Source organism: Sylvia atricapilla, chromosome 20, assembly GCF_009819655.1.
Source record: "Sylvia atricapilla isolate bSylAtr1 chromosome 20, bSylAtr1.pri, whole genome shotgun sequence".
Lineage (NCBI taxonomy): Eukaryota > Metazoa > Chordata > Aves > Passeriformes > Sylviidae > Sylvia > Sylvia atricapilla.
Window position 1 is genome coordinate 5,850,803 of NC_089159.1, and position 25,114 is coordinate 5,875,916.

The 25,114-nt window shown below is 42.9% G+C and overlaps 2 protein-coding genes across 4 annotated transcripts; both read left to right on the forward strand.

Moving 5' to 3' along the window:
• The first annotated feature begins 529 nt into the window (after nt 1–529).
• Nucleotides 530–14,627, forward strand: TPST1 (tyrosylprotein sulfotransferase 1). 3 transcript variants are annotated; one of them, XR_010745115.1, is made up of 6 exons: nt 530–1,481; nt 4,640–4,838; nt 11,612–11,662; nt 12,507–12,582; nt 13,441–13,488; nt 14,457–14,627. XR_010745115.1 is itself a non-coding variant. In XM_066333274.1 (5 exons), exons 1-4 carry the CDS (start codon nt 637–639, stop codon nt 13,456–13,458), a joined length of 1,113 nt encoding a protein of 370 aa, XP_066189371.1. In that variant the 5' UTR covers nt 530–636; the 3' UTR covers nt 13,459–13,488; nt 14,457–14,627. The 3 variants fall into 3 exon arrangements, 1 of the variants encoding a protein (XP_066189371.1); XR_010745116.1 differs by having other exon boundaries at nt 12,507–12,577; XM_066333274.1 differs by lacking the exon at nt 12,507–12,582.
• Nucleotides 14,628–19,712: 5,085 nt separating this feature from the next.
• KCTD7 (potassium channel tetramerization domain containing 7) lies at nt 19,713–24,842 on the forward strand. The gene is made up of 4 exons (XM_066333275.1): nt 19,713–19,917; nt 20,614–20,783; nt 22,365–22,543; nt 23,070–24,842. The coding sequence occupies exons 1-4, from the start codon at nt 19,774–19,776 to the stop codon at nt 23,444–23,446; spliced, it is 870 nt and encodes a 289-aa protein (XP_066189372.1). The 5' UTR covers nt 19,713–19,773; the 3' UTR covers nt 23,447–24,842.
• The last annotated feature ends 272 nt before the right edge of the window (nt 24,843–25,114 follow it).

The following is a 25,114-nucleotide window of genomic DNA, read 5'->3' on the forward strand; positions in this document are numbered from 1 at the left end:
TGATTGCATTGGAGTTTTGGGAAGAGGAGTCAGTTTTCAGCCCACTTGATCTGAAAACCCAAAGCAGGTGAACTACAGAACACAGGTAAATGATTGTCTCCACATTAACTGTTTAAAATTAGGAAAAATAAAGATACAGGTGGGGTCATCCAGCAGCAGAATACAGATTTATGTAAGCCACTGTTTGATATAACCCTCTGATATTCACTATAAAACATGGCATGTTCTTAGTCCTTCTTGGAAATGGAATTCAACAGATTTTGAAACTATTAGATAAGAAACAGATAGAAACTTTTTTCTATCCACAAGTTTTGTTCAGACTCTTAGGCACGTCTAGAAATAATCTCATTTCCTTTTTTCTTCTCATCTGTAGAAATGAAAATTACTTTTGAATAATGCAATTTTATGGAGCTGAACTGAGAAAGAAATAATGAGAAACCTTGCTTGTACTTTGGGATTTCAGACTTAATCTTGTCTCATCTCTTGGTAAAGTAATTTGTGTTTATTGTAAAGAAATTCTGATTTTTTTTATTTTTTTTTTTGCTTGCCAGACCTTAATTTCTTTGGGATTAGGATTCCCATGGCACGTGAACTAGAGGCTAATTTGGAGTAGGAGCTGTCTGAGTGCTGCCCAAGATGGTGGGGAAGCTGAAGCAGAACCTGCTGCTGGCGTGTCTGGTGATCAGCTCGGTGACCGTCTTCTACCTGGGCCAGCACGCCATGGAGTGCCACCACCGCATGGAGCAGCACGGCCAGCCCCCGCGAGGGGACAGCTCCAGGGCCACCCTGAGGACAGTCCCCAGTGCCAGCACCAACAGGAGCCTGCCCTACAGCAAGGACATGCCGCTGATCTTCATCGGGGGCGTGCCCCGCAGCGGCACCACGCTGATGAGGGCCATGCTGGACGCGCACCCCGAGATCCGCTGCGGGGAGGAGACCAGGGTCATCCCCAGGATCCTGGCCGTGAAGCAGATGTGGGCCAGGTCCAGCAAGGAGAAGATCCGCCTGGACGAGGCCGGGGTCACGGATGAGGTGCTGGATTCGGCCATGCAGGCCTTTCTGCTGGAGATCATCGTCAAACACGGCGAGCCCGCTCCTTATCTGTGCAACAAGGACCCCTTCGCTTTAAAATCCTTGACTTACCTGGCCAGGATTTTCCCCAACGCCAAATTCCTGCTGATGGTGAGGGATGGCCGTGCCTCCGTGCACTCCATGATCTCCAGGAAAGTGACCATCGCTGGCTTTGACCTGAACAGCTACAGGGACTGCCTGACCAAGTGGAACAGGGCTATAGAAACCATGTACAACCAGTGCATGGAGGTGGGCTTTGAGAGGTGCATGCTGGTGCACTATGAACAGCTGGTGCTGCACCCCGAGAGGTGGATGAGGACTCTGCTCAAGTTCCTGCACATCCCGTGGAACCAGGCAGTGCTGCACCATGAGGAGATGATTGGAAAAGCAGGGGGGGTTTCTCTTTCCAAGTGAGTATGAGCTTGCACCTTGTGCTGGTCTAAAATAGTAAGTTTTGTGTATAAAAATCACAGCTTGGTTTCCGTTTCTCCCTTGGGCAGCTGATGTTTGATGCGTCTTGAAAAGAAGTCATTGCTAATTACCAATTTGCAATCTCAGATTGGTTATGTGTGTGATGTGAACAAACTTTTAATGGTCAAGGCTAACTGGAATTTGAGTATCTGATATCAGCTTTGCTTTTCTCTGTGCCCCAAACTGAACCTGAGCTGTTTTATCTAGTCTGGTGTCACCCATGCTAGCCAGATCACCCATTTGATTTCAGCAACAATGTTGTTGTCAGTGCAAGAATGGCCTTGGAGCTGAGTGTGCCAAGAACATCCTCTTTCAGGAAACTGGAGAAACTGCTCCAAGAGAATAGAAAGCAGAGTTGGCAGCTTTTCTCCTGGCATGTGCTCCCAGAAGGACAAGCATTTTGATGAAAATTAACCTTGTTGTAAGCAAATCTTTCATTATTCTGTCGGGCCATCTGTGCACCTGATTCAGCTGCTTTCAAACCAAAATTCAGCTCTGCTTAAGAAAACTAGATGGGTGTTAAAAGAAAATCTGATTTATTCTCTGGTTAAACTACTCTGGTTTCTTTGCCACTGTGCACAGCTGAACAACTGAAATGCAGAAGCTGTTTCATCTTTACACTGAGAGAGAAAAATGTCAGTTTTTGACACTCCTCCTATCTTTGAATCCACCAGATTAATTTTTTAAAATACTGAATAAGAAGCCTTATTCCATCAGCAAGGCCTGCCCAGTTAAATTACTCAGCTCCTGGATTTGGAATATTCAGCACTGGCCAAGTGCTTCTGAGTGAGAGGCACCTTGCACAGCAAGCAAGTTTAAATTTATGTAAACTCCAGTTTTGAGAAATAAAAATGGGGAGATTTCCTTTATTTGATGCCTAGAAACACAGCCGTGGATTTTCTAATATCTTGTAGGAGCATTTGATTTAAAGCAAATACAAAATTATTATCAGTGATGACAAAGAGAACTTAAAAACTCAGGTACCAATTAGATATTTCCAGTGTGGAGGTTTCCCATCACCATTCCTACTGAAGGAACAGCCTTCTCTGTGTTCCCAGGGTTATCAGCAAGGGATCTCCTCTCTTTTTTGGGCAGTGTTGTTTGCCAGCAGATTGGAAATGTGTAAATGTTAAGCTGAAGCAGATCACTGTGATACCTCCCTGGAAGTTGATCCACATGGGAACTTTTCCCTCATTCCTGGGGTTTGTTGCTGCTTCAGCGGCCCCTGAATGGGGGTAACTTATTTTTACTGAGCTCAGTGGGTGGTTGCCAAGCTTTTAAGTGGCATGTAAAACATAACTGTGTATAATGCCATTTCTAGTAAAATATTAGCGCCTTGCCGCTTCCAGATTAATGTTTTTAAAAATTAATGGGCCTTTAAACTCAATAACCTTACTGAATTCTTAGTAATATTTCTTATTAAATCTGGTGGAAATTAATAAGGTGTGTGAGGAGCTGAGAATATTTGTTGCTAAAAATTAAGCAAATGGATTGTTCAGAGTCAAATGTGGCCTGATGTTTATTTTTTTTTTAGTAAAACCTTCTCATTTAAGTCAAACGAGTGTGGACATGTTGTTGTGACCCTCGGTTCAGTGTGGTCCCAGAGTTGTTTCTGTTCTATTATCTCTCAGGAGATGATCTGAGGAAGCAATTTCTGATTTCAGGAGGCTCTGGCAGTGGTGGAAAAGACTGAGAAATGGGTGTTATGTCTGGGCTGGGTTTATCTAATCAAATACCCTTGCAGCAGGTCCTGACATTTGGGTTTCAGTTGCAGGATTTGATAATGATTTCAGTTATGATTTCAGTGACTCAGGCTTTCATGGGCTGCAGAAAACCCAGTGAATATCAAAACATTAAATGTTGTGTGTTTATGGGATTCCAGTTGAAATTGAGCTTGAGATTTCCCAGTTTGGTGCCCTTGTTCCAGTTCAAACCTGCTGGCTTTGGCATTCCCAGCTGTGATACTGCGTAAAAAACTGGGAACAAGCAGAGCCCCTGCTTTAATCATCTTTCACTCACCTGAAAGACCTCCAGGTCACATCCATGCTGCTGGCTCAGGTCCAGCCTAACATCCTGGATGGGGTTTTAATTGTTGGAGGTATTTTTTGAAAAGAAATCTGACAGGTTTTTTGTCGTCTTGAGATGTTTAAAAACATTTTGCGAAAAAGATCACAGCATCACTAAAAGATCTTTATAACAATGCTATTACACGCTAATAAACATTTAGAATTCATTTCTCACCCCTTATTTTGATTGTTTTCCAGGAACACTGCAAGGGCTGTAGGGATGTGCAGTGCAGGGTTTGCAGGGGTGTGAATTTGCTGTGGTTTGAGGTCCCTGCCAACGTGGCTGTTGAAGAAATGCATGATGGACTCCATGCTCTAACCAGGATTGTTAATTGAGCTCTGGTGTTTAGCTCTGAGCCTAAGTGAAAGCAGCTGTGCTGACCACTGATGTAAAGAAATGTCAACCCCTCTAGAGCAATTTTTATTAGGTTTAGTATGGAAATAGCTGTCCAGGCAGAATTACCTCACAATTTACTATATTTAGTACATAGCTCTCATTTGATTCTGGTACAGATGCAGAATTATTTGGGGTTAGTCCTGTGTGCTTCCAGCTGCTCCCAAAGCTGAAACTCCTCCTAGAGCAGGAATCCCTGCCATATAATCAATTTCCCCAAGAATTGGTGTTTCCTTGTTTTTCTGTTTGGATTTTTACGTTTTTCTTTCCTCCTGTGCCCAGTCTGTCTTCCCTCACAGTCCTCATAAATTCCTTACCTGAGGAATCTTTCCCACAAATAGTATTTTTTCCCCTTCCCACCTAAACTGAAAGGACAGAGAAGGATTAAATCAGACCAAATAAGGAGCAGTGGGTTTTTTATCAGTGCTTGGGAGCAGCTAAATATAGTCCCTGCTATCAATCAGCAGGAGATGTTTCATGCTGAGGGTATTGTTAACAAAGACTAAAATGACAGAGGGACAAAATACACCTTTTAAATCTGACATGAGGATGAGGAACAAGCTAAAAGGTCATAATGCTATTGAAGAATAATTGGTTGGAATGAAAAATACAATTTTTTTTTTTCCTCCTTCACCAGGGTTGAAAGGTCCACAGACCAAGTGATCAAGCCAGTGAACGTGGAAGCCCTGTCCAAGTGGGTTGGGAAGATCCCAGCTGATGTCCTGCAGGACATGCCAGTGATTGCCCCCATGCTGGCCAAGCTGGGCTATGACCCCTATGCCAACCCCCCCAACTATGGGAAGCCAGACCAGAAAGTGGTGGAAAACACCAGGAGGGTAAGGCTTTTGTGTGCTCACTTCATGACTGCGTGGATGTGGGCTCTAGAGCAGGAGTCTGGTGTTTGGGCTGTACAGTTGAAGGCTGTTTCTGATGCTTTTTGCTACTTCACAATGCGTTTTCTTTGGGGAAAAATGGAAGAATTCTTTGGGGACTTGAGCTGTGCCGTTTGGTGTGTGGAGCTGAACCTCTTGTGAACTGCCCAGAAAGTTGGGGAGCTGGTTAACAGTGGGAAAAAGCTTTCTTGGTCTGGATTTCAGACTTGATGGACAAACTCAGCTTTTTATATATGAGGCTTGGCAGAAGCTCTGTCACAAAATTACACCCCAAACATTTGGTAGGGTTTGAAAAATGCCCCATAGAAAACAGCCCACGATGATCAAAATGTCTGATATTCCAGTTCTTTGGAGAACAACCCAAAGATGGAGAAAGGTCTGGTGCTAATTAACCTAAACTTAAGGATTTGAGTCTGAATGTAATGTTGTTGCAATTTGAGTAGTTGGGCTGTAGAGCTGTTTATCCCTGGGGGTATCCGTTGAAAAACTCATTACCATTGTTGGAAATGGGATTAATAACTCTGCTTCTGTTCTTTTGGGCATGTATAGTTTATTAAAAGAAGGTGACTTTTCCTGCTGCAGCAGAGTAATCAGGGAAAAAAATTGAATTAAACAATTTAAAAGGAGTCTTCCAGCAGCCTTTTGATTTTGAAAAACTGCTTGGAATGCTGATGAGATTGATGGGAATGAAACAGGAATTGGGGTTTGTGAAGTCTCTAAACACTTTTGCATTATTTCTTTTTTTGAAAATGTCATTAATTATTAATCAATGTATTAAAGGCTGTCAGGCTGATTGTTTTAATTCATAGCTGATAGCTCAGCATGGAAAAAGTAAATTGGTTACAATTTATAAGTTCCCTGTTTTAAAAGGCTCACAAGCAAATGAACTTTTCTGCACTCAGTTAAAATAAATGTTCAATACTAGAAACTGCAGATTGTATTGGTTGTGTCTCCCTGATAAAACTGACACCAGTTTTTACAGCCTGCTGACCTTTCTGGGGCCTCCACCTGTGTGGGGCAAGCTCAGGCCAAGCTGTAAAATGGTCTGGATTTCTGTCTCTTCCTGAAATGGATTTGATTTCAAAATACAAGAGAGGAATTCAGGTAATAAACAAAGCCAGGATTTTCTCTCTAAAGAAATGAAAACCTAATTCAAAAGCTGACTGAGGCTTTTTCCAAGTTTGCTTTGAAGGAAAATTTGTTTGTTTACTGATGCTAAGAGCAGCTGTTAAAAACTGAAGCTGATCTACATATTGCAGACATATGGAACACTCATTAATATTTTGGCTGCTATTTTAATTTAATAGCTTTACTTACAGCCCCAGACAGCATTTTAATTTTGTTGTTTATTGTAGTACCCAGTATATATTTTTCTAGTCACTCGTTCTTTGCCAAAATTCCATTTGCTTGTCTGGTTTGTACAGATAAAATGAAGGAGCTCAGAATGAATGCTAAAAGCAAGAGAGTACAAGATGGTTCATCTTCAAAACTAAGAATGTTTCTTTAAAAATAGGGCAGCATAAAGACTTCAAACTGTTTCAGACTCTGGTGTGTGAGTTTGGCCCATCAGGAGCAGCTCTTGTGGGGTTTCCTTCCTCCTGCAGGAACCTGTGCTGATTTTTTCCTTGCTGCTGCAGCCTGGAGAAGAAAGCATTTATTCAAATGCATAAAATAAACAAATCTGGGGTTTTCCAGCCTTTTGGAACTGGCACTTGGCAAATTAAGTGTGTTCCTGTGTACTCTGAGCTGGTGAATTTGTAAATCACTGTAGCACTACTTTTACTCTTCAATTTCTTCCCCTGGGATAGCCTTTCACAGGGTTTTGTACTGGATATATGGAATGTGGAATGTGGATGAAGTTGGCCAAAGAAAATCTTTCCAGAATTGCTTTTCAGTGCATCATAAGAATATCTGGATCTTGTTTGTAGCCATTCATTGGCTCATTTTGTGTTTGGAATCAGCTCTCTTATATTTATATTTGTGGTTTCCAATACTTTAAAGTGAACACAGAACTTGAATTGTACTCATTGGAAACAGATAAAGATTAGACTTTTAAAGCTGAGCAAAAGCTGTCTCTTCTTGGAAAAGACCACAAATTGCACTTAACAGTGAAAATAATGCTCAGCAATTTAAAGCTGCTGCTCTTAATCATGAAAGTGAGAACCAGCAGTGTAAGAATTCCTAAAACAAGGGTTGGTACTGGAAAAAAATGGAAAGAAACTGCTGGTGTGGTGCAAAATATTAGTTTTCCTAAGCTTTCTGAACACTCCAGTGCTGTTCTTTATTCCTCTTTTCTCCTTTTCTGTCCCCTGCTGGTGACTTCCATACATACAGCTTAAATATCTTGGTTTTTTATTCAGTCTGGAGACAAAATGATTGTTTTCTCCAGCTAAAGGACAGTGCTTAAATTAGAAATGCCATCTCCTTGTCGGTAATGCAAGGGAAGCAAAGCTCTCTGCTAAATTTGGATTTGTCACTTGCCTGTTACCTGTGTAGGACACCCAAATGCTGAGGTTTGGTTTCTGTGCTCCTGCAGCACAGCACAAAAATAACAAGAAGCAGCCTGGGTTTGTACTTTAGCGTCTCTGATTTTGTCTGAGGAGCTAACAGAGCATGAAGGGAACTTTGTTTCTTGGTGTGTTGCTCTCCCAGTGCTGTGTTAGGAAATAAAACATCTCTGACAGGATCTGCACTGGGCCAGCCACGAGTTCAACAGATTTTTCTGATGTTTTCACTAACAAAGCCATTAACTTTTTGTTTCTCTGTTTTCTGTTAAGCCTGACAATATTATCTTTCCTGACAGTTTCTCTTGTCTCAGTTAAGGAATGCAGAGCAGAGAGAGCAAAGTCTGGCCAGGGTTGTGCTGCTCAGCAGATCTCTGCATGTGACCTCTCCAAGGAGGGAATTTTGCCTTCATGGAATATGTGGTGATTTTCTTGTAATTCTGTTGCTGAGCTGTTAATTTATCACTGCAAGTGTTCCTTCCTTATAGATACAGAATTACTTGTTGTTCCACCCTAGAGTTTTAACGAATTCTACATCCTGAGCAGAAAGGAAATCCACATCCTGAAGTAAATGAAGTTTTCATCTGCACATTATGCAGAAAATGCAAATAATTAAGCTGTGTGTGAGCCAGTAACCCAATCTCTATGGGGTGAAATACGAAAGTGCTTCACTCCCCATTAGAGCAGTGTGTGATATGTCCTTATCAGTACAGTGGGATGGTGTAAAAGTGAATTTCAGCAGTTTCCAGAAGAGGAGAGAGAGCAGCTCCCAGCTGCAGGGCTCTGCCTCCTGCCCAGGAGAAGCTGCATTGTTGTGTTATGGTTGGCACAGTGGTTTCCTCTCCCATCTGTAACAAATCACATCAGATTTTCTTTGGCACGTCCTTCCTGCTAAATAAATGTGTGTGCTTGGAATACACACTCCAGTCAGTTCTTTTAACTTCTTCATGGAGTTGTGCTCCCTGCCCTGGAGAGATCCAGAGGTGGAAGTGACAGAATTCCAAAGAAAGAGCCGTGGTTTTCACCAGGACTCTTCAAATCCAGTGGTTTTGCCACTGCCAGCCCAAAGCTGTTCTCCACTCTGCTTTATGCTCAGCTTAGAGATAAAAACTGACTTAACCCACTCCAGTCTCTTGCCTGGTTTGAGTTGTGAGGAGCCATCTCCTGTTCAGTCAAAACATCCGTGACAACCAGGATTTCAGGAGTTTGTCTTGGAGATTTTAAGGGCAGCAGCAATCTCTGCTAAAGGTAAAAAGTGTATTTATCCTAAGGGATGAGGATAGCTGTGCTGTCAGAGGTGTTTGAGTGCTCAGCTGCTCAGGGCATTCCCTGCATCTCCATTTTCACTGATTAACCTGATCATAAGGACATTTGGCTTTGTGGGTATTTTCTCTGACATTTAAAACAGAAGTTTGGGGGTTATTCCATCTTTCTTGTGACCACAACAGCACAGACTTTCTCAGTGTCCTCCAAATTTGTGTAATATTCCCTTTAGGGGTGTTTCTTCCAACATGTGGATTCCCAACTGCATCATTTCTCTCCAGAGGTGCTGCAATCTCATTTTTACAATTAAAAACAAAACCCCAAACCCTTTAACTCTGCATAAATATGATAAATAATGCATAAAGAGAGTTATTACCAACCAAAATGGAAACTGAGGTGTTGTTGCAAGCTGCCTTTTGGCAGACATTGCTGGGCCTGTGTAAGATCCTGCTCTCTGTGTTGTCCCTCCTGGGTAAACATTTACATCTCACATGGCCCTTCCTTGGCAGGTCCAGCAGAGCTGAAGAATTGTGTAAACCTTCAAAGGTGCCTGAAAAGTTCAGGGAAATCTGAAAGATTGAGGGTCCCTCCATGTGCTGTGGAGTGGTTCTAGAAAGGGGCTCAGCTCTAGTTTTGCCAGTGTTCTTATTTTGTTTTTTTTCTTTTACAATTAAACATCAACAGCCTTACACTCTGCAGCTTGGATGTTTTAAAGTTTACCAAGCCCAAGCACATTTGGTTGCAGGGTGACTTTTACACAAAAAAAATCCCATTATTTTTTGTGTACTGGAACCAACCAAATATAATGGGACTCTTTCCAAAGCAGACAGGAAAGTGGGTGAAAAGAAATGCTTTAATCTTCTATAAAAGAAAATGAATTATAGGTTAGACTTCTGTTCTAAAGTTCTCCCTGTGTGTTTAAAGGGGTTTTCTCAGACAACTAGATGTGAAACTTGTTTGCTGATCTCTTTTTGAGACTAATATCCATTCAGTTTGGCTGTAAGAATGTGTTTTGGTTTTTTTTAATTGAACAGCTTGAATACTGCCAACACTGAACAACAAACTGACACAAGCCTCAGATCCCCCTCTTCAGGAATTCCATTTGGACTTGCAAAATAATTCCCTTAGAAATGGTAAACCATTTCTTCTCAATTTGACTGAATTCTTGCTTAGACTGGAAATAATTCCAATATCCTGCTTCTGTCTCTCTAATGCCACTGTGAGTGATGTGCTTTACACTTACAAATTGGTCAGAGAAGAATTTGGAATCCGAAGCCTCTTTAGTTTCTTTGGCTGCAGATGGAGTCATTGTTTTTAGAATTTCTGGACTGATGTTGATCCCTGAGTTTGGATTCAAAAGGGACCATTTATGTTTTTGGAACTACTTTAAACCAGTTTTTATGCAGTTTCCTCCTGACAAAACCAGCCCTTAGGTAGTGTCAGTTCTGAACCAAAATTTGTGGGTTAGACCTAATCTTGGGCCTGCCACTGCTTAGATTTGCCTTGGTAAATTGTGCTGTGTAAATACTGATATTTTCATGTGAATGTGATATGAAACACCCTCAAAACATTTGCTTTCTAGTGATATTATTCTTATCTTGCTGATCTTTGCTGTCTGCTGGTAGATGTTTCTTAGGGGTAAATGCTGTTCCTGCAAAGGAGAAGCAGACACAAATCTAGATGTGTAATATAAAAATTAGACTGAGTCATAATTGCAGGAGAAGGAAAAGAGGATTCTGAAGAGACAGAATCAGTCTCTGAATCAGTCACAAAGTGCTGTCACCATCAGGATTAATTGTTTTTAAGGATTCCTAGAAAAGGTGAAGCTTCCTGTCTGTTCCTTCCAACAGCAGCAGCACCTAACTAAAAATCCTGGTTTTCCCTGCAGCCCTTGCTGAGGTTATTCTGTACCATTTTTGTTGTGATAATGTTGTTTTGTAACTTCCATTCCTGTTCTCCAGGACACAGCCTGCATTTTAATGGATTGGATAAAAGCAGAAAATGAGAAATCCTCTCCTTGATTTATAAATATTTATAGTGGAGCAAGGCTCCAATAGCCACACACTGAACTTCTGCCCAGGGTGACTTTCCTTACTGTTCCCATGGGAATGCCAGTGGCCCCTGGCTGAATACAGATGGGAGCTGTTCCTATTTGATCTAAACCATGGAATATCAGAGTGCCACAGTGTGTGTGTGTAGTAATTCCTGCTCTCAGTGAATCCCTGGACCCCAGGGATGGATTGGGATGGGAATGCAATCCCAAATCCATCCCCTGAGTCACAGGAAATTCAGAGTTGACTCAGCTGCAGTCCCAGGCCACTGCAGAATAGTGACAAGCTGGGCATGGCTTTGTGTTCTGGTCATCTGCACATGGGAGAGCAGAGAAAATTGTCATAAACATCCCCTGACTTCCTGCAGCTCCTGCCTTTGACACGAAGCAGGGAGTGCAGCTCAGAGCCAGGAGCCCCATCTGCATTTCATGGTTTTAGGGAACTTTTCTCAGTAGGTTTGGTGTAACCCCATCTCCATTTCATGGCTGTAGGGAATTTTTCCAAATAGGTTTGTGCACTTTTTAAATTTTTATTTTGAAATGATTACACAGGACCACTGTCATGACATTGGTTTGATCAGTCTTTATAGACAGGATGGTAAAACTCTTCAAGTATACTTCTGTTTTGAAAAAAAAAAGAAAAAAGAACAGTATTCTCTTTTTTTTTTACCCTTTGGAATGTTTATTCTCAGAAGCAAAGAGCTTTTAAAAATTATCCTCTAGAGAGAAGACAATATGTTGCCAAAACATTGAATTCTAGCATTCTAGCATTAGTGGATGCTAACAACACAAAACCCTCCCTTATTTTCTTTTTTTTCCTTTCTCTTAGCAAGCCCTGAAGCATTTCAAACAATAGTGAATGAGGGCTTGGAGTAATATATTTTTGTTTGTTTTTCCAGGTCTATAAAGGTGAATTTCAGCTTCCTGACTTCCTCAAAGAAGTGCCACAGGTACAGTATTGAACTGATTTCCTTTTTGTGGGTGTAGCAGCAAATGATATCAAACAGCCACTTCTTCATGAGCTTGATTTTCTGATTGATGGCAAGATTGGCTGATTATCCATGAGGTGGAATCTTGAACTCAGCACCCCAAATCTCTCCTGATTCCAAGTGTAACTCCAGAGTTAAGAGTGATGTTTGTCAACCTGAGCTGCCTGAATATCATTGGGAAATGGAAGGAAAAATTGAGCCTCTTTTCTGGACCAAACTGCAAAGTTTGTTACTTGTAGAGGGAGCTTTATCTTTTGTTATCTTGGTTTAAAGCAATTCTAGTCTAGAGGGCAGAGTTATAAGTACTGAGAGATTTTAAAAGTAAATAAAGATGTTATCAAAGGGAGCAAACCCAGCTATGCCCAGGGGTGGTGTTGATTTAATAGTCAGGTGTGCTGTGGAACTTCAGGTCATACTGAAAATTCACAATTTGGTACCCCCCAAGTGCTGTTCATTGTCATCAGCTCCCTAAGGGACCTGCAAAAAAAAAAAAAAAAAAAAAAAAGCCCTTACTGTGAAGCTCTCAAACTGTAGGATCTTGTGGATATCACAGAACTGTAAAATCCCAGATTGGTTTGAGTTGAAGGGACCTTAAAAACAAATTTTTCCACCCCCCTGCCATGGGCAAGGACAATTTCCATTATCCCAGGTTGCCCCAAGCCCTGGCCTTGGACACTGCCAGGGATGGGACAGGTTAAAAACACCCAGGAATCTACCACAGAGAAAGCATTTTGACTTCTCCATTTGTTCAAATAAAAAAAAAAATGACTTGATTAAAAAGGAAAACTGATTTCTTTTGTTCCAGCCAAAGAAGACAATAGAAAGGAAGTCTCGTGGCAAGATAAAATGAACGTGGATCAGTAAAGTGGCATAGCTGTAGTGTGTGTTTCATGTTCTCAGAAAAATAACCCTGCTGTGGCCACCAAATCTTTCTGAGCAGCCTTTGTGTGATCTCTTGACGTGGGCTTGGCTTTTTCCTGCCTGTTTGCCTGCTTGGATCACTCAGTGCTCCTGCTTTGCTCAGCTCTGGAGACCCATCCCAGCCCTGCTGCTGCCAGCGTTGTCCCTGTCACTGAGTGTCTGCTCCATGTGTGCTGCTGCTGGGGTGTCACTCCTGGGCCTTCCACATGGGATTGTGCTGGGATTGCAGCATTAGCCACACATAGAGCTGCAGGAACAGGCTGTGCCTGAACAGGGGGGAAATACTGCTGAGGAGGATTTATGGAAAATGCAGGGAGATCCTTCAGAATTGAGCTCGTAGCAAAAAACATCCTTGATTTTGAATAAATCCTGGGTTAAATCCTTTAAATCCTTTGTTTGCATACAGTATCAGATAAATAATGCTGTTTGTGGTTTTGAATTATCCCAGGATACCCAAAAGAACCTCGGCCACTCTGACTGATAAATTCCTTCTTCACTCCATAGGATAGAGGAGTTCCTGCTAAATTCCAGGAGGTGGATTTTTACAATTAGCTTAGTTTAAATACAGTATTGACGAAAATCTGAGCAAATTTAACCATAGCAAAGAAAGATCACCTAAAAGACAAAAATAAACACTCTGGAAGAGTAAAATAATATTCCTTAAACCATAAAAACTTAATCAAATTGATGCTGATAGTGTTCTCCTTTAGTATTAACACAATGTAACTAAACAGCTCAAAGGTTTGGACAATAGACATTGCTACTGATATTTTTGTTCTCTAATATAAAATAACTAATTTTGATCCTTTTTTTGACAGACTGAACCTATGGAATAGAAGATAAAATGGACATTTCTTGCACAGAAGGTAATAAAAAGAGCATTGCAGTTCTGCTCATTTATTGCTATTAGTTTAAGATGATTTTTGCTTAACTTCTGTAACTCCATGGGTAAGATAAATATGAAGTTATGTTATTTCAAGGAAACTGCTAAAGATGAGCTGGTTTGTAATATTTGATTTAACATCTCATAGCCACTAGTCAAAAAGCTGCATTTTAGTCACTGAATAAACAGTGACAAAATTTTGCAGAGAGCTGAGTAAATCCCAGATGAATTAAAAAACGAGTGATGCAAGATTTCCTGTGTTAATGCAAGATTTTTACTTGTCAGCCCTGCTATCAGATGTTCTGGCCTGACAACAAAAGAATGGCAAAATTTAAATCCAGTTTATAAATAACCCAAAGCAATGTGCCCTACAAATATGCCCAGAAATAGATCCTTATGTGGCCATAAATATAAACACCCTAAAGATAGCCAAAAGCATTGCTCTGTGTAGAAATAATGGATCTAAAAGCTTCCCAGAGATGAATTACAACCCTCCACTGTGAAATCAATAGAGAAACCATCATCTTTTCACACAGTCGATGTTAGAATGACTAAAGCATCAACCTCATTTTGCCACTTAGCTCTGAAAAATGGATTTCAACTTGCAATATTTCTGTCTAAAGCTGCTGCCCAGTTTCTGGGAAACCAAACTGGGAATTTCCCAGCAGTAACTTCCCACTGGGTCACAAGTGTTTTGGATATAAGTGGAAAATCAATATAATTTTTTTTTTTTTTTGCACTATGCTCCAAGCAGTCTCTCTAATGATAAAGGATGGACAAAGCAGCCACATTTCTCTCAGGAATGGGATTTGTCTTGGCAGTGATTTTCCACCTGATAAGACAACACTGGCTACTCTTCATTCTGCAGTGTTGGTAATTCCAAAGTGCTGTCCAGGATAAAACATGCTGTAGCAGGAAAGCTCCAACATAACTTTATTTCTTTTTCCTTAGAAGATCAACTGCTGCCTTTTCCATGGGAATGATCCCTCAGGCCTGTCCCTGGGATCAGAGGTGTGCTGCTCATGGCCTGCTCTCTCCAGAATGTTCTCTCCTGTTTCTTTCATCCTTTTTTTGTTTCCAAATGTTGCTGTTGTGAGCGCATGTAAACCTGTTAAAAAACAACAACAAAAAAAAAAATCACTGATGTTAATGTAGAACTGCACTACATTCACATAACTATTTTTTATGGTTTGAAAAAATTCAAGAGCAATGCCTGTCTCTGAAACTGCTCCTCTGTTTTAATTACAGGGCTCCATCTTCAAAGTTTTTTTTTTTTTTTTTTTTTTTGGTTTCTTGTAGCAGTTTGGTTTTAAATGTACAAAGCTTTCAAGAGTGGTCTGTGCTTGTCCTGACAGATTTTTGGTGGAACAGTTGTTTGCTTTATCCATATGTGAAAAATGTTAAATATCTTTTATTTAAAAAAAAAAAAAAAAAGTTGATAAATTACATGTACAATTACAATTCAATGATCTTTTGTATTTTATTTTTCAAAATAAATGCTTTAAATGTGACTTTTGTTTATTTATTTATTAATTAACGGGCTTGCTTCCAACTTAAGTTTTAAATCATTCAGGATACTGATGTGTTAGTTACAATTCAAGATATTGATGTGTTTGTTAGTTGTAATTCAAGATATTGATGTGTTAGCTATAATTCAAGATATCGATGTGAGGGAAGATATGATCTCATGTCCTGGGTTTGGATCTTATTTTAAGGTTTGCAATTTAATGCTTTTTGTTTGCTTTTAAGAGCTGGGTGATGAAGAAATATTATATTGCAGTGTCCCACTGGGAGGTATACGGTGAGATTTGTTTACTGCAGGAAGAAATAGGTAATTTTTAGACTCCTGAATTTGTCCCTCAAATGCAGTTTCGTTCAGAGATGCTCTGCTGGGGGAAACTGCTGCTGCGAGTTGTATCCTGAAGTTTTGACCTTTAGGACAGAATGTGGAACGTGATTATTCCCATAAGGTATTTTTGGGATGGTGCTTGTATCTCAATTTCCGCTCCCCTCGGTGGTTCAAGGTGGCGAATGTGGTTTCAGCCTTCCCCGCTGGTTTTGAGAGGAGTTCTTGCCAAAATATTTCTATTTCCTCCGATTCTGGATCTGATCTTATTCTCAGATTCTGCTTTTCTTTGTCGCTCGCTTTGGGCTGCCGGTAAATCCCCGGTGCCCGCAGGACTCGCGGTGTCCCCGAGGAAGGAGGATTTCCACCCGCGATCCCGGCGCCTCCCCCGCCGCCGGCCGAGGGCGGCGCCGCCCCGCTGCTCCCGAGGCCGCTAATTACGGCGGGCTCATTAAGGCCGGGCGGCCCCGGGGGCTGCAGCAGCGCGGTGTCCGCTCGGTCCCCGCTCCGCCCGCCGGGACCCGGATGGGCCCACCGGGGCACCGGGAGAGGTGAGCGCGGGTGGGGACAGCCGGCCCCGCTGCCCTCCTCTCGTCCCTTTGTCCCTCCTCTCATCCCTCCATCCCCGGCATCCCCGGCTCCGGTACCGGCCCGCGGCGGGCAGGCCGCGGGGCTGGAGGGGCTCCGGGAGCGGAGCGGACACACCGCGGCCAGGGGACCCCCGCACCGCCAGCGGTGACCATGGTCAGGCTGGCAAGGCGCCAGGTGAGAGTTCAGAGTGAATTATTGATGAATTATTGGGGGTTTGCCTGACTCTCGGCGAGCCCGCCGCCTGGGTTTGTGCTGCCACCCGCATCCGCTGTGCTGATGTGTGTGTGTGTGTGCGATGTCTGTGCTCCTCACAGCTGTCAGGCGGCTCCAGGGTGTAAAAGCGGTGGGATTCTGTGTGAGCAGCAGTGCCAGGCACCGTGAGTGCAGCCCCAGTGTCCTTTACGCACTGGTCACAGGTGTCGCTGCTGTCCTCCTGCCTGGCGGGTCACTGTGATGGGCAGTCCCGTCCTACCCACCCATACCCCGTCCTTGCTCTCAGCTGCCAGAGTTGGGTTACACGGCTCTTTCATCACACTCTGTGTTGTTGTTTGTGGCTAGAGATGCTGGGATTTTACATTCCAGCATTCTCCAGGTCAATATATAACACGGTTTATTGCAGCGCAGAGATCCCAGCCCCTCTTCCAGGATGTTTGTTTGCTGTTCTGACACAGATTCATTGGAATTTACTGGATGTTGTCTTTTCCCTCTGCGTTCGCACAAACATTTGTTATCTGTGTCTTCTGAAGCTGGTGATGCAGACACTGCTAAATCAGGTCTCATTCTACCCCAGTTTCCCTTTAAAAAAGGGGGAGCCTCCTAACAATCCAGTTGGTATCTCCCCCAAAAAAGCACATCCCAAAGAGTTACTTTTGAACAGGAATTTGTGTGGGACTCCTGTGATGGGTTCATACATGAGAGAACCTTGATGATTATGTTGTATAATCATTATGTTGATTTTTGTTGGTGTGTAACTTTTTTTGGGTTTGTAACTTTGCCAACACTGGTGCACCCTCAGAAGGTATTTAATAAAAAGTTGTTTAAACCAATGTGGAGAAGATGAGGAAACAGCAGAGCCTTGAAAAGCTCTTATAAATCTTAGCATCAAGCCCAGTTCAAGGGTTGCTGTCATTCCCTGAAGAATGAAACCAAACTGGCAGGGCCAGTTCATTTACTGAGCTGTTTTTTGCTGTGTGTGGGACAATATCTGAGCTGTCCCCAGCAAAGCTTCAGGAAGCAATCTCTGCGTTTAAGTGACAGGTGGAAGGACTGGAAAGAGGCATTTCTGCTAGAGTTGGCTGCTGCTGATGTGTGGTTCAATCAAATATTTGATTTAATGATAATTTTGTTTATTGGTGATGTTTTCCCATTAACTATCTGTTGATCTGGATGTATTTGAAAGTCAAGTGGAGCAATTTGCTTAGTTTAAATAAATAAATTCTGTCAATTTAATGAGAGATATAACAAAGGAATGTTTCTGCACATAGTTACAAATAATTATTGCATGTGCTTTAAGTGCAGAGAGAAGAATCAGCCCAGCTCCAAACTATTCTGGGATTCTTATGGGTGTGTTTTCTTCATGAAATGCAGTGATTAACTTCAGGTTTTGTTTTAGGAGGACTCTGCTCCTGTCAGCACAGCTCTGTTTCACTGCACCCTGGGTGAACAGGTGAAGCCAGCCTAGAGAGGGACTTCACTCACCTTTTAATGAATGTCTGAAAACAGGTTCAACTTGTCAGTCATTAATCTTTTTATTGCCACTGAGCTTGTTCTCCAAATCCTGGTCTCATGGTGTTCTGCTGAACCTCATTATTGAGGGATTGTTCTGTGTGGATGTGCCAATGGCAGAGAGGGTTGGTACTCCTGAGCAGAACATAATTAATGCTGTCTCATAGCTTTATTTTTTCTTTAAACCTTGGTGTCATATTGAAGGAGATTATGAAAGAGAGAGAAAAAAATCCCTTTTTCTCAGGGAAAAAGCTCTGTTAGGGAAGAGGCCCTTTCTGGTGCAGTGCCAAATGGATGAACTTACCCCAGAAACCCATTTTGTGGTCAATAATGCTGATATGTTTAATGGAGTGAATGCTGTTTATTCACACTACACTCCATTTCAGTGGAATCTATGGGACATCCTTGAAAGCTGCAGACAAAGAACACAATTTTGGTCAATCTCGTGTTCTTTTGAGTACTGTAAAGAGAACTAGAAATAGCAGCCAAAGCATTGGTGTCAAGTGTCAGCTTTATAAATAATACATTCACAGTAAATACAGGCACACCCTCAGTTTTTGACTGTGCATCTTAGAACTTGCACAGCAGCATTTATTTCTGGCTGATGATCCGTTTACCTCTTTAAAGGAATCCCTAGCAAAATAATCTTGAATTTACATTGTGTCTGCTCTTGATCTGTGAGGCGTAGTTGAATTGTTTGGATAATTGATGATGTCAGAATAAACGTTGTTTTAGGGCAAATATTAGAATTTTTAATAGGGTGTGGCCCTTCAGAAGCACTTCCATCCTTATTTATCTGCCTGTGCATTGGACTGGGGTGGGAAAATGATTATGAACTGTAGGGAGGAGGAATGAAATCCCCCTCTGAGCTTGGTTAACCCTCTTAATGAGCTACAGCTTAAACAAAAATGTTTGGAACTTCACAGTAACTACTTATCTGGGTTTATGAGGATGTTAAACAGGATGTAGAATTTATCCCCAAATTTTGAGGAAAGAAGGTTGTGGGCTTCACTCCCACAGAATGTGAAGATTTGGGGCTGATCAGGTCTCTGTAAAGCACTTGTTTTGCTCAGGAGCATCCCGGATCTGTCTTGGTTCACTCTGAACTCAATATTTCCTTTAAGAGCTCAGATCTAACTGTGCACAGTGACTGTTAGCAGAATTATTAAGGCGGACTTTTAAAATTTAATGTCTTTTTTGTTGTTGCTGATTTTGAGGGGAAGCATCCTTAAGTTAATAAATAAATGTGTCAAACGTGCAAATAATCCTCTTTCTATATTAGATAGTGACTTGAGAGCAGGTTTGGAGGTAGATAAAGCCTCTGGTAGTGGAGTGTCTTTGTTAGGGAGTTGTGATGCTGCTGGAGACATCCTGGGAACAGGGATTTTACTTACATAATGCAGCGTAAGGAGAGCAGCGCGGTTTCTCTTTGCTACTCTGCTCTTTCGGTTATTATTTTTATCGTGCAGTTTGTCAGTACATCCCATTCTCCTCTTGAGGACGGGCTGAGAAGCCTTGTGCGTGTTAAATGCCGTTGACAATCAGCAGCGTGGCAAGGAGAGTTAAATATTTGTGTCTGGTGTGGTGCGATGTGATGCAGCGGCAGGGAAACGCCCGCTGCCCCCGGCTGGTGAGAAATCCCGGTTTTCCCATTTCCCCGGGAATTCCGGAGCCCGGCCCCGCTGCCGGCCGGCGGCTGAAGGTGACAGACGGAGCCGGGCTGGCACCAATGTGGCACGGACGCGTCCCTGCATCCCGCCCCTGGCAGGGCCGTGTTCCTGCGGCCCGCCCCTGGCGGGGGACAGGCTGCGACAGCGGCCACCCAAATTCTCCCAGCAAATGACATTTTCCTGCCAAAGCGCTCCGGAGCCAATCGCTCCGTGCACCGTGCAGCCAATGGATGCCGGGCTCTTCCCGGCCCCTGCAGCGGCTCGGCGGCTGGAGGGCCCGGCGGCGGCTGTGCCCGCGGCGTTCCTGCCCGCAGCCCCTTCCCCCGGGAGCGGCGCCCGGCCGCCGGCGGCTAATTCCCCGTATCCATCTGGGTCTCCCTTCAGCACTGCCACGGCCTCCTCCTGCCCAGCAGAGCTGCTCCGCAGAGCCAGAGGGATGGTGGTAGTCACGGGGCAGGGCAAAGCCAGCGCCACCCCGGATGATGCCATGTCGAGCTCGGATGCAGAGGATGATTTCCAAGAGCCGGCCACTCCCACCGCCACCCAGGCGGGACAAGCGCTGCCGCTGCTGCCGCAGCAGGTAAGGGCTCACCCGGGATGGGGTGGTCAGGGCAGCGCACGCTGCCGAGGTGCTGAGGAATTCGGGGTTTCCTTGTGGATACCCAGCTCACTGAATAATCTGAATAAAACGAAGTCTTTTGAATTTATTTGAGTAGCTCGGCAGCTTTACTTATAAGTTCCGTCCAGGTTTGGACTTGAGACGTGCAATGAAGTGTTTATTGTGGTGCTTAAGGCATGCGGGGGTGTGATAGTAAGATTTTAGGCCTGATGTAAAGAAATACAAAATTTTTTCAGTATCTGGTATAGTCTGGTTGTAAAGGAACCAGCAGGGTGCAAGTCCCAAGATTGACCTAAGATTTCTTCCCTTTATTTTTTCCTCTCTGTGTAAGGCTGGGCAAAGGTTCTTGTTTTGTTCTTTCCTCTCCCCAAAAGAGCCAAGAGGAGACATGAATATCTCAAACATTTGCTATTCCAGCTGAGTGATTTCTGCTCTTTCAGATTCCCAGCTACAATTAAACCCCTCCCAAACCTCATTCCTCCCAGCAGCCAAAGCATCCAAATTTTCACCCCTCAAAGCTCCCTGACCTGTGGCAGCGGGACAGAACCCACACATTTCCCCCACGGTGGCAAACTGCCAATACCTTTTGCGAGCCGTGCCTTTTGTCACCTGCAGAGGACCTGAGGCTCCTTGCTGATGTCCTGGTTGCTTTTGCAGTTCCCCGAGGTGGTCCCGCTGAACGTGGGGGGGATGTTTTTCACCACCAGACTGTCGACGCTGCGCAGGTACGAGGACACGATGCTGGCAGCCATGTTCAGTGGCAGGCACTACATCCCCACCGACGCCGAGGGCAGGTACTTCATCGACAGGGATGGCACCTACTTTGGGTATGTACACGTCCTCGGGGCGAGCGTGCAAAGTTCTTACTGAAAACTTACCTTTAAACTTATTTTTTGCAGGTTTTTTTTTTCCCTTAAATTGTATTTGTGCAGCGTTTAACATGACGCGCCTTCAAAGCATCACAGGAGTAAGTGCAGTTAAAAACTCTTTGCTGGTTGTTGCAAAGGCAGAGGAAAACCAAGAAATGCCCTGAATCTGGGCATTGTCTCCCCTAGAGTATCTCCTTTCGAGGTATCAAGTTGTTTTGATGGTCTAAAGAAGTTTGCTTTACATAGGAAAATCCATTGCACAACACTGGGTTTTAACTGATACTCAGTTTCTGTAAAGGAAGAGGAAATGGGATGAATTAATCTAGGATTCCTATATAGTTGAAAATACAATGTTTTCAATCTTTAAACAGGGTATAACTGCTAAAAAAACCCCACAAGGTTTTAAAGAATTTCTTTTTCTAAATTATTTTTGTTGGTAGTGCCATATTCCTTCACCTCCAGGATTCCTTCCTAAGTGCTCAGCTTTTATTTTATTTTAATTAAACTAACCATGATTACTAATGCTCAGTTTGAATTGGGGTGAGATTGTTAAAAAAAGGTTCAGGTCTTTGCCCAAACCACACATTGCAATTTATCCCAGATTTCTTGTTGCTCCTTTATAGACATTTCCTTATTGTCTTTAACAGAAAACATTAAATTATTTTCAAAGCACTTTTGGGTTGTACCATAATCTGGGACAGAGATAGATAAAGCCACTGTGTTTATTCTAAGATAATTGTGTCTTTACATGAGGTAATTGTTGGAAAATCAATTAATTTATGATGTTATCAACCTCAATTTAAAATAGAGGTGGAGCAGAGAGCCAAGTTAGCACCTGCTGTATTTGTTGTCATTCTAAGATTCAGTAATGTTTCTTTTATTTGATAAGGCTTTCTTGATTAACACTTACAAAGTGATTATTTTGTTTACTTGATAAGGATTTTGTTGGTTAACACTTACAAAGTGATTTCTTTCCCTGTCAAAAGATTCTGTTGCTGAACAGTGTTTCAGCAAGGAAATGTTCTCTCTCTCTTTTAAAAAAATTCTGTTTTTTATTTTGTAAATGGCCCTGATCTGTGAAGAGAAAGCTCCTTTGCAGATGTCCCATTGGTTCAGCTGGTTCTGTGTGGAATTAAATGTCCATTAATATGATTCTCTGGGAAAATGCAGAGGTTTATTTTGTCTCAGACCTAAATTTGAAATGCAGTGACCACAAACTCTTTCCCATGGAACACTCCGGCCTCTTCTGTGTTACAAATGGTTTCCTCCACACTGAATGTTTGGTTTAAAATCCACTGATATTTTTTCAAATGAGTTTTGGCATCAACTGAGCAAAGAGTGAAATGATGGCTTGGAAACCTGAACGTGGCAAACGGTTTTACAAACAAATGTTGGGAGTATGGCTCATTTATTTCAGTTACTGTCTCAATAGAGCAAACAATGAATATCCAGCATTTCCTCTCCTCTCCCACCTGCAGCAGTTTTGGCAGAAATGTGTTTGTTAATGATATTTTTGCCTTTTTTTTTTTGTTGTTTTAGAGACATACTAAATTTCCTACGATCTGGTGACCTGCCCCCCCGAGAGCGAGTGAGGTCAGTGTACAAGGAAGCTCAGTATTATTCCATAGGACCTTTGCTAGACAATCTAGAGGATATCCAGCCTCTTAAAGGAGAAAAAGTTAGACAAGCTTTCCTGGGCCTAATGCCATATTACAAAGGTAAATAATCCAAGTAGCACTGACTGTTTCTTCTAATGGGATTCCAGGGTTAAACCTCGTGCTTTCAGTCTCCTCTCAGCTCCCAAACTGATCCCATTGCTGATGGGAAGTTTATTCTGTATTTTTCGTGCTGTTTGGGTCTTTGTGGCCTCCACATTCATTCAATCTGCTCTCAGCTCCCAAAATGTTCCTGTTACAGTTGGGAAGTTTATTCTGTATTTTTTTCATGCTGTTTGGGTTATCCTGGTGCATCCCAGCGTGTGGATTTCTATGTTTAAATGGGAGCAAGATTAGGCTGTGATGTTATTAAATGAGAGGGTTTATCTGCATTTATTCTGCCAGGACTTACAACTGAATAAACTCGGCCTTGTAGTGATAATGAGGCTACCAGATAACCGAGATCGATTTGATTACTCTCTATTTTGCTGACATCACGCTGAGAACAGCTGCCCTGAACCGTGAAATGATGCTTTGGTGTTTCCCCTGTGCTGTGCTGGGATGCTCAGGGCCCGTGTCTCTGTCCTAGACCACCTGGAGCGCATCGTGGAGATCGCCAAGCTGCGCGCCATGCAGAGGAAGGCGCGCTTCGCCAAGCTCAAGGTGTGCGTCTTCAAGGAGGAGATGCCCATCACTCCCTACGAGTGCCCCCACTTCAACTCCCTGCGCTTCGAGCGCAGCGAGAGCGAGGCCAAGCTCTTTGAGCACCACTGCGAGGTGGACGTGTCCTTCGGGCCCTGGGAGGCCGTGGCCGATGTCTACGACCTGCTGCACTGCATCGTCAGCGACCTGTCGGCGCGCGGCATCGCCGTGGACCACCAGTGCATCGGCGTCTGCGACAAGCACCTCATCAACCACTACTACTGCAAGCGCCCCATCTACGAGTTCAAGATCACCTGGTGGTGATGGGAGGGCTCCCGCAGGAGAAACGGGCGTTGGGGACGAGCTGCTGGTGAGTTGTGGCCGAGCAGAGGGATGGAAGGACTCCTACGGGAGAAATGTTCTTTGGAGCCCAGCTGGTGGGTTGTTGGTGAGTTGTGGTGGCAGACTGAGGGGTGTGAGGACTCCTGGAGGACAAATGTTCTTTCAAAAGCACTTGCTGGTTGAGTTGTGGCAGAGCAAAAGGGTGAAAGGATTTGTAGAGGACCAATGTTCTTTCAGGATCGTCTGCTGGTGAGTTGTGGTAAAGGATGGAAGGACTCCTAGAGGAGAAATGTTCTTTCAGAATCATCTGGTGGTGAGCTGTGGTGGCTGAGCAAAGGATGAAAGGATTTCTAGAGGACAAATACTCTTTCAAGATCACCTGCAGGTGAGTTTTGGCAGAGCAAAGGGATGAAAGGTCTCCTAGAGGACAAATGTCCTCTCAAGATCACCTGCTGGTGAGTCGTGGTGGCACAGTGAGGGGTGAGAGGACTCCTGGAGGACAAATGCTCCTGGCACTTGTGTTGCTGCTCACATTCCCTGGGATCAGCCTGCTGGGCAGGGGTTGGGAAAACCTCTGGAAACTTGACAAACCAGCCTGAAATGAGACTGTTGGCTCAGGTACCTTAACGAGGCACAAAACAAAATCACCTCATGGAAAGGATGGAGGGGAGTGGCTGAACATCTGCTGAAAGGTGCCACCAACCACGTGGCTTCAGGATGGAATTGCAGATTTTTTTCCTGCAGTTTTGGGAATCTGGGGTGCTACTAAAGCTGACCTTACAGTTTTACCCTCTTAGAAATGTTTTAGTTGCTCTTTCAACTTTATAAAATTTGAGTCACACCCAGCACAAAGATTCTGGAAATGTCATTTTGATGTACTAGATAATTAAAAAGAAAAAAGAAAAAAAAAGTATTCCCTATATATTAAATAATTGTCGTCAGGGTTAAGCTGTATTTCTTTTTTTATTAAGAATCTATGTTGTGAATTATAATGTTATATTTCAATTAATTCTGTTGTTATCAAAAGGAATAGCAGATCTGGAATATATTCCTTAATGCTTTTAGGAATAATAACTGTTTATGGAAGACTTGTGCCTGTTTTTAGCCTTAGAAATTCTAAATGTTTACAATATCTACAAAAAAAAAAAGCTCTTTAGAATCAGGTCATTTACAAAGGCCTTTGGTAAATGAGAAACCCTGTCTGTATGTTCCTATTAGCAGTAGTAAGAAGAATATTTAATGTATATTATTTTATTACTGACTCTTTTACATTCTGTGATATTACACTTTATTTTAGACTTAAAGTCAGATGATATTAGACAAGTGCTTCCTTCACCTCACCTTTTTCAGACAATTAAATCTGAATTTTAATTTCTTGTTGACCCTTCTTGGTGTCATAGGAGGAAAAACAAAATTCAGACTTCATATTCAGATACTTCTCCACCCTAAAGCAGCAGGAAATTTCTTTCCATGCTGGAAGAGGCAGCCACTGCAGTCATATTTTCTTCACAAGGTCATTTTTGTACTTCTGACATGAGGAACCACATCCTGAATTTCAACTACTGAATTCAGCCCAAAACTGAGAGGGAGAAAAGTCTGACAATCTTATTGTTTTGTGAGGTACAGAAAACTCCAACCTGCTGGAAGGGG

What these genes read in the sequence shown, in the direction of transcription:
- TPST1 (XM_066333274.1), top strand. Translation starts at nt 637, where the DNA reads ATGGTGGGGAAGCTGAAGCAGAACCTGCTGCTGGCGTGTCTGGTGATC. An exon ending in GGGGGGGTTTCTCTTTCCAA is followed by an intron (nt 1,482 to 4,639) that starts GTGAGTATGAGC and finishes CTCCTTCACCAG; the next exon opens with GGTTGAAAGGTCCACAGACC. An exon ending in TGGTGGAAAACACCAGGAGG is followed by an intron (nt 4,839 to 11,611) that starts GTAAGGCTTTTG and finishes TTGTTTTTCCAG; the next exon opens with GTCTATAAAGGTGAATTTCA.
- KCTD7 (XM_066333275.1), top strand. Translation starts at nt 19,774, where the DNA reads ATGGTGGTAGTCACGGGGCAGGGCAAAGCCAGCGCCACCCCGGATGAT. An exon ending in TGCCGCTGCTGCCGCAGCAG is followed by an intron (nt 19,918 to 20,613) that starts GTAAGGGCTCAC and finishes TTGCTTTTGCAG; the next exon opens with TTCCCCGAGGTGGTCCCGCT. An exon ending in AGGGATGGCACCTACTTTGG is followed by an intron (nt 20,784 to 22,364) that starts GTATGTACACGT and finishes TTGTTGTTTTAG; the next exon opens with AGACATACTAAATTTCCTAC.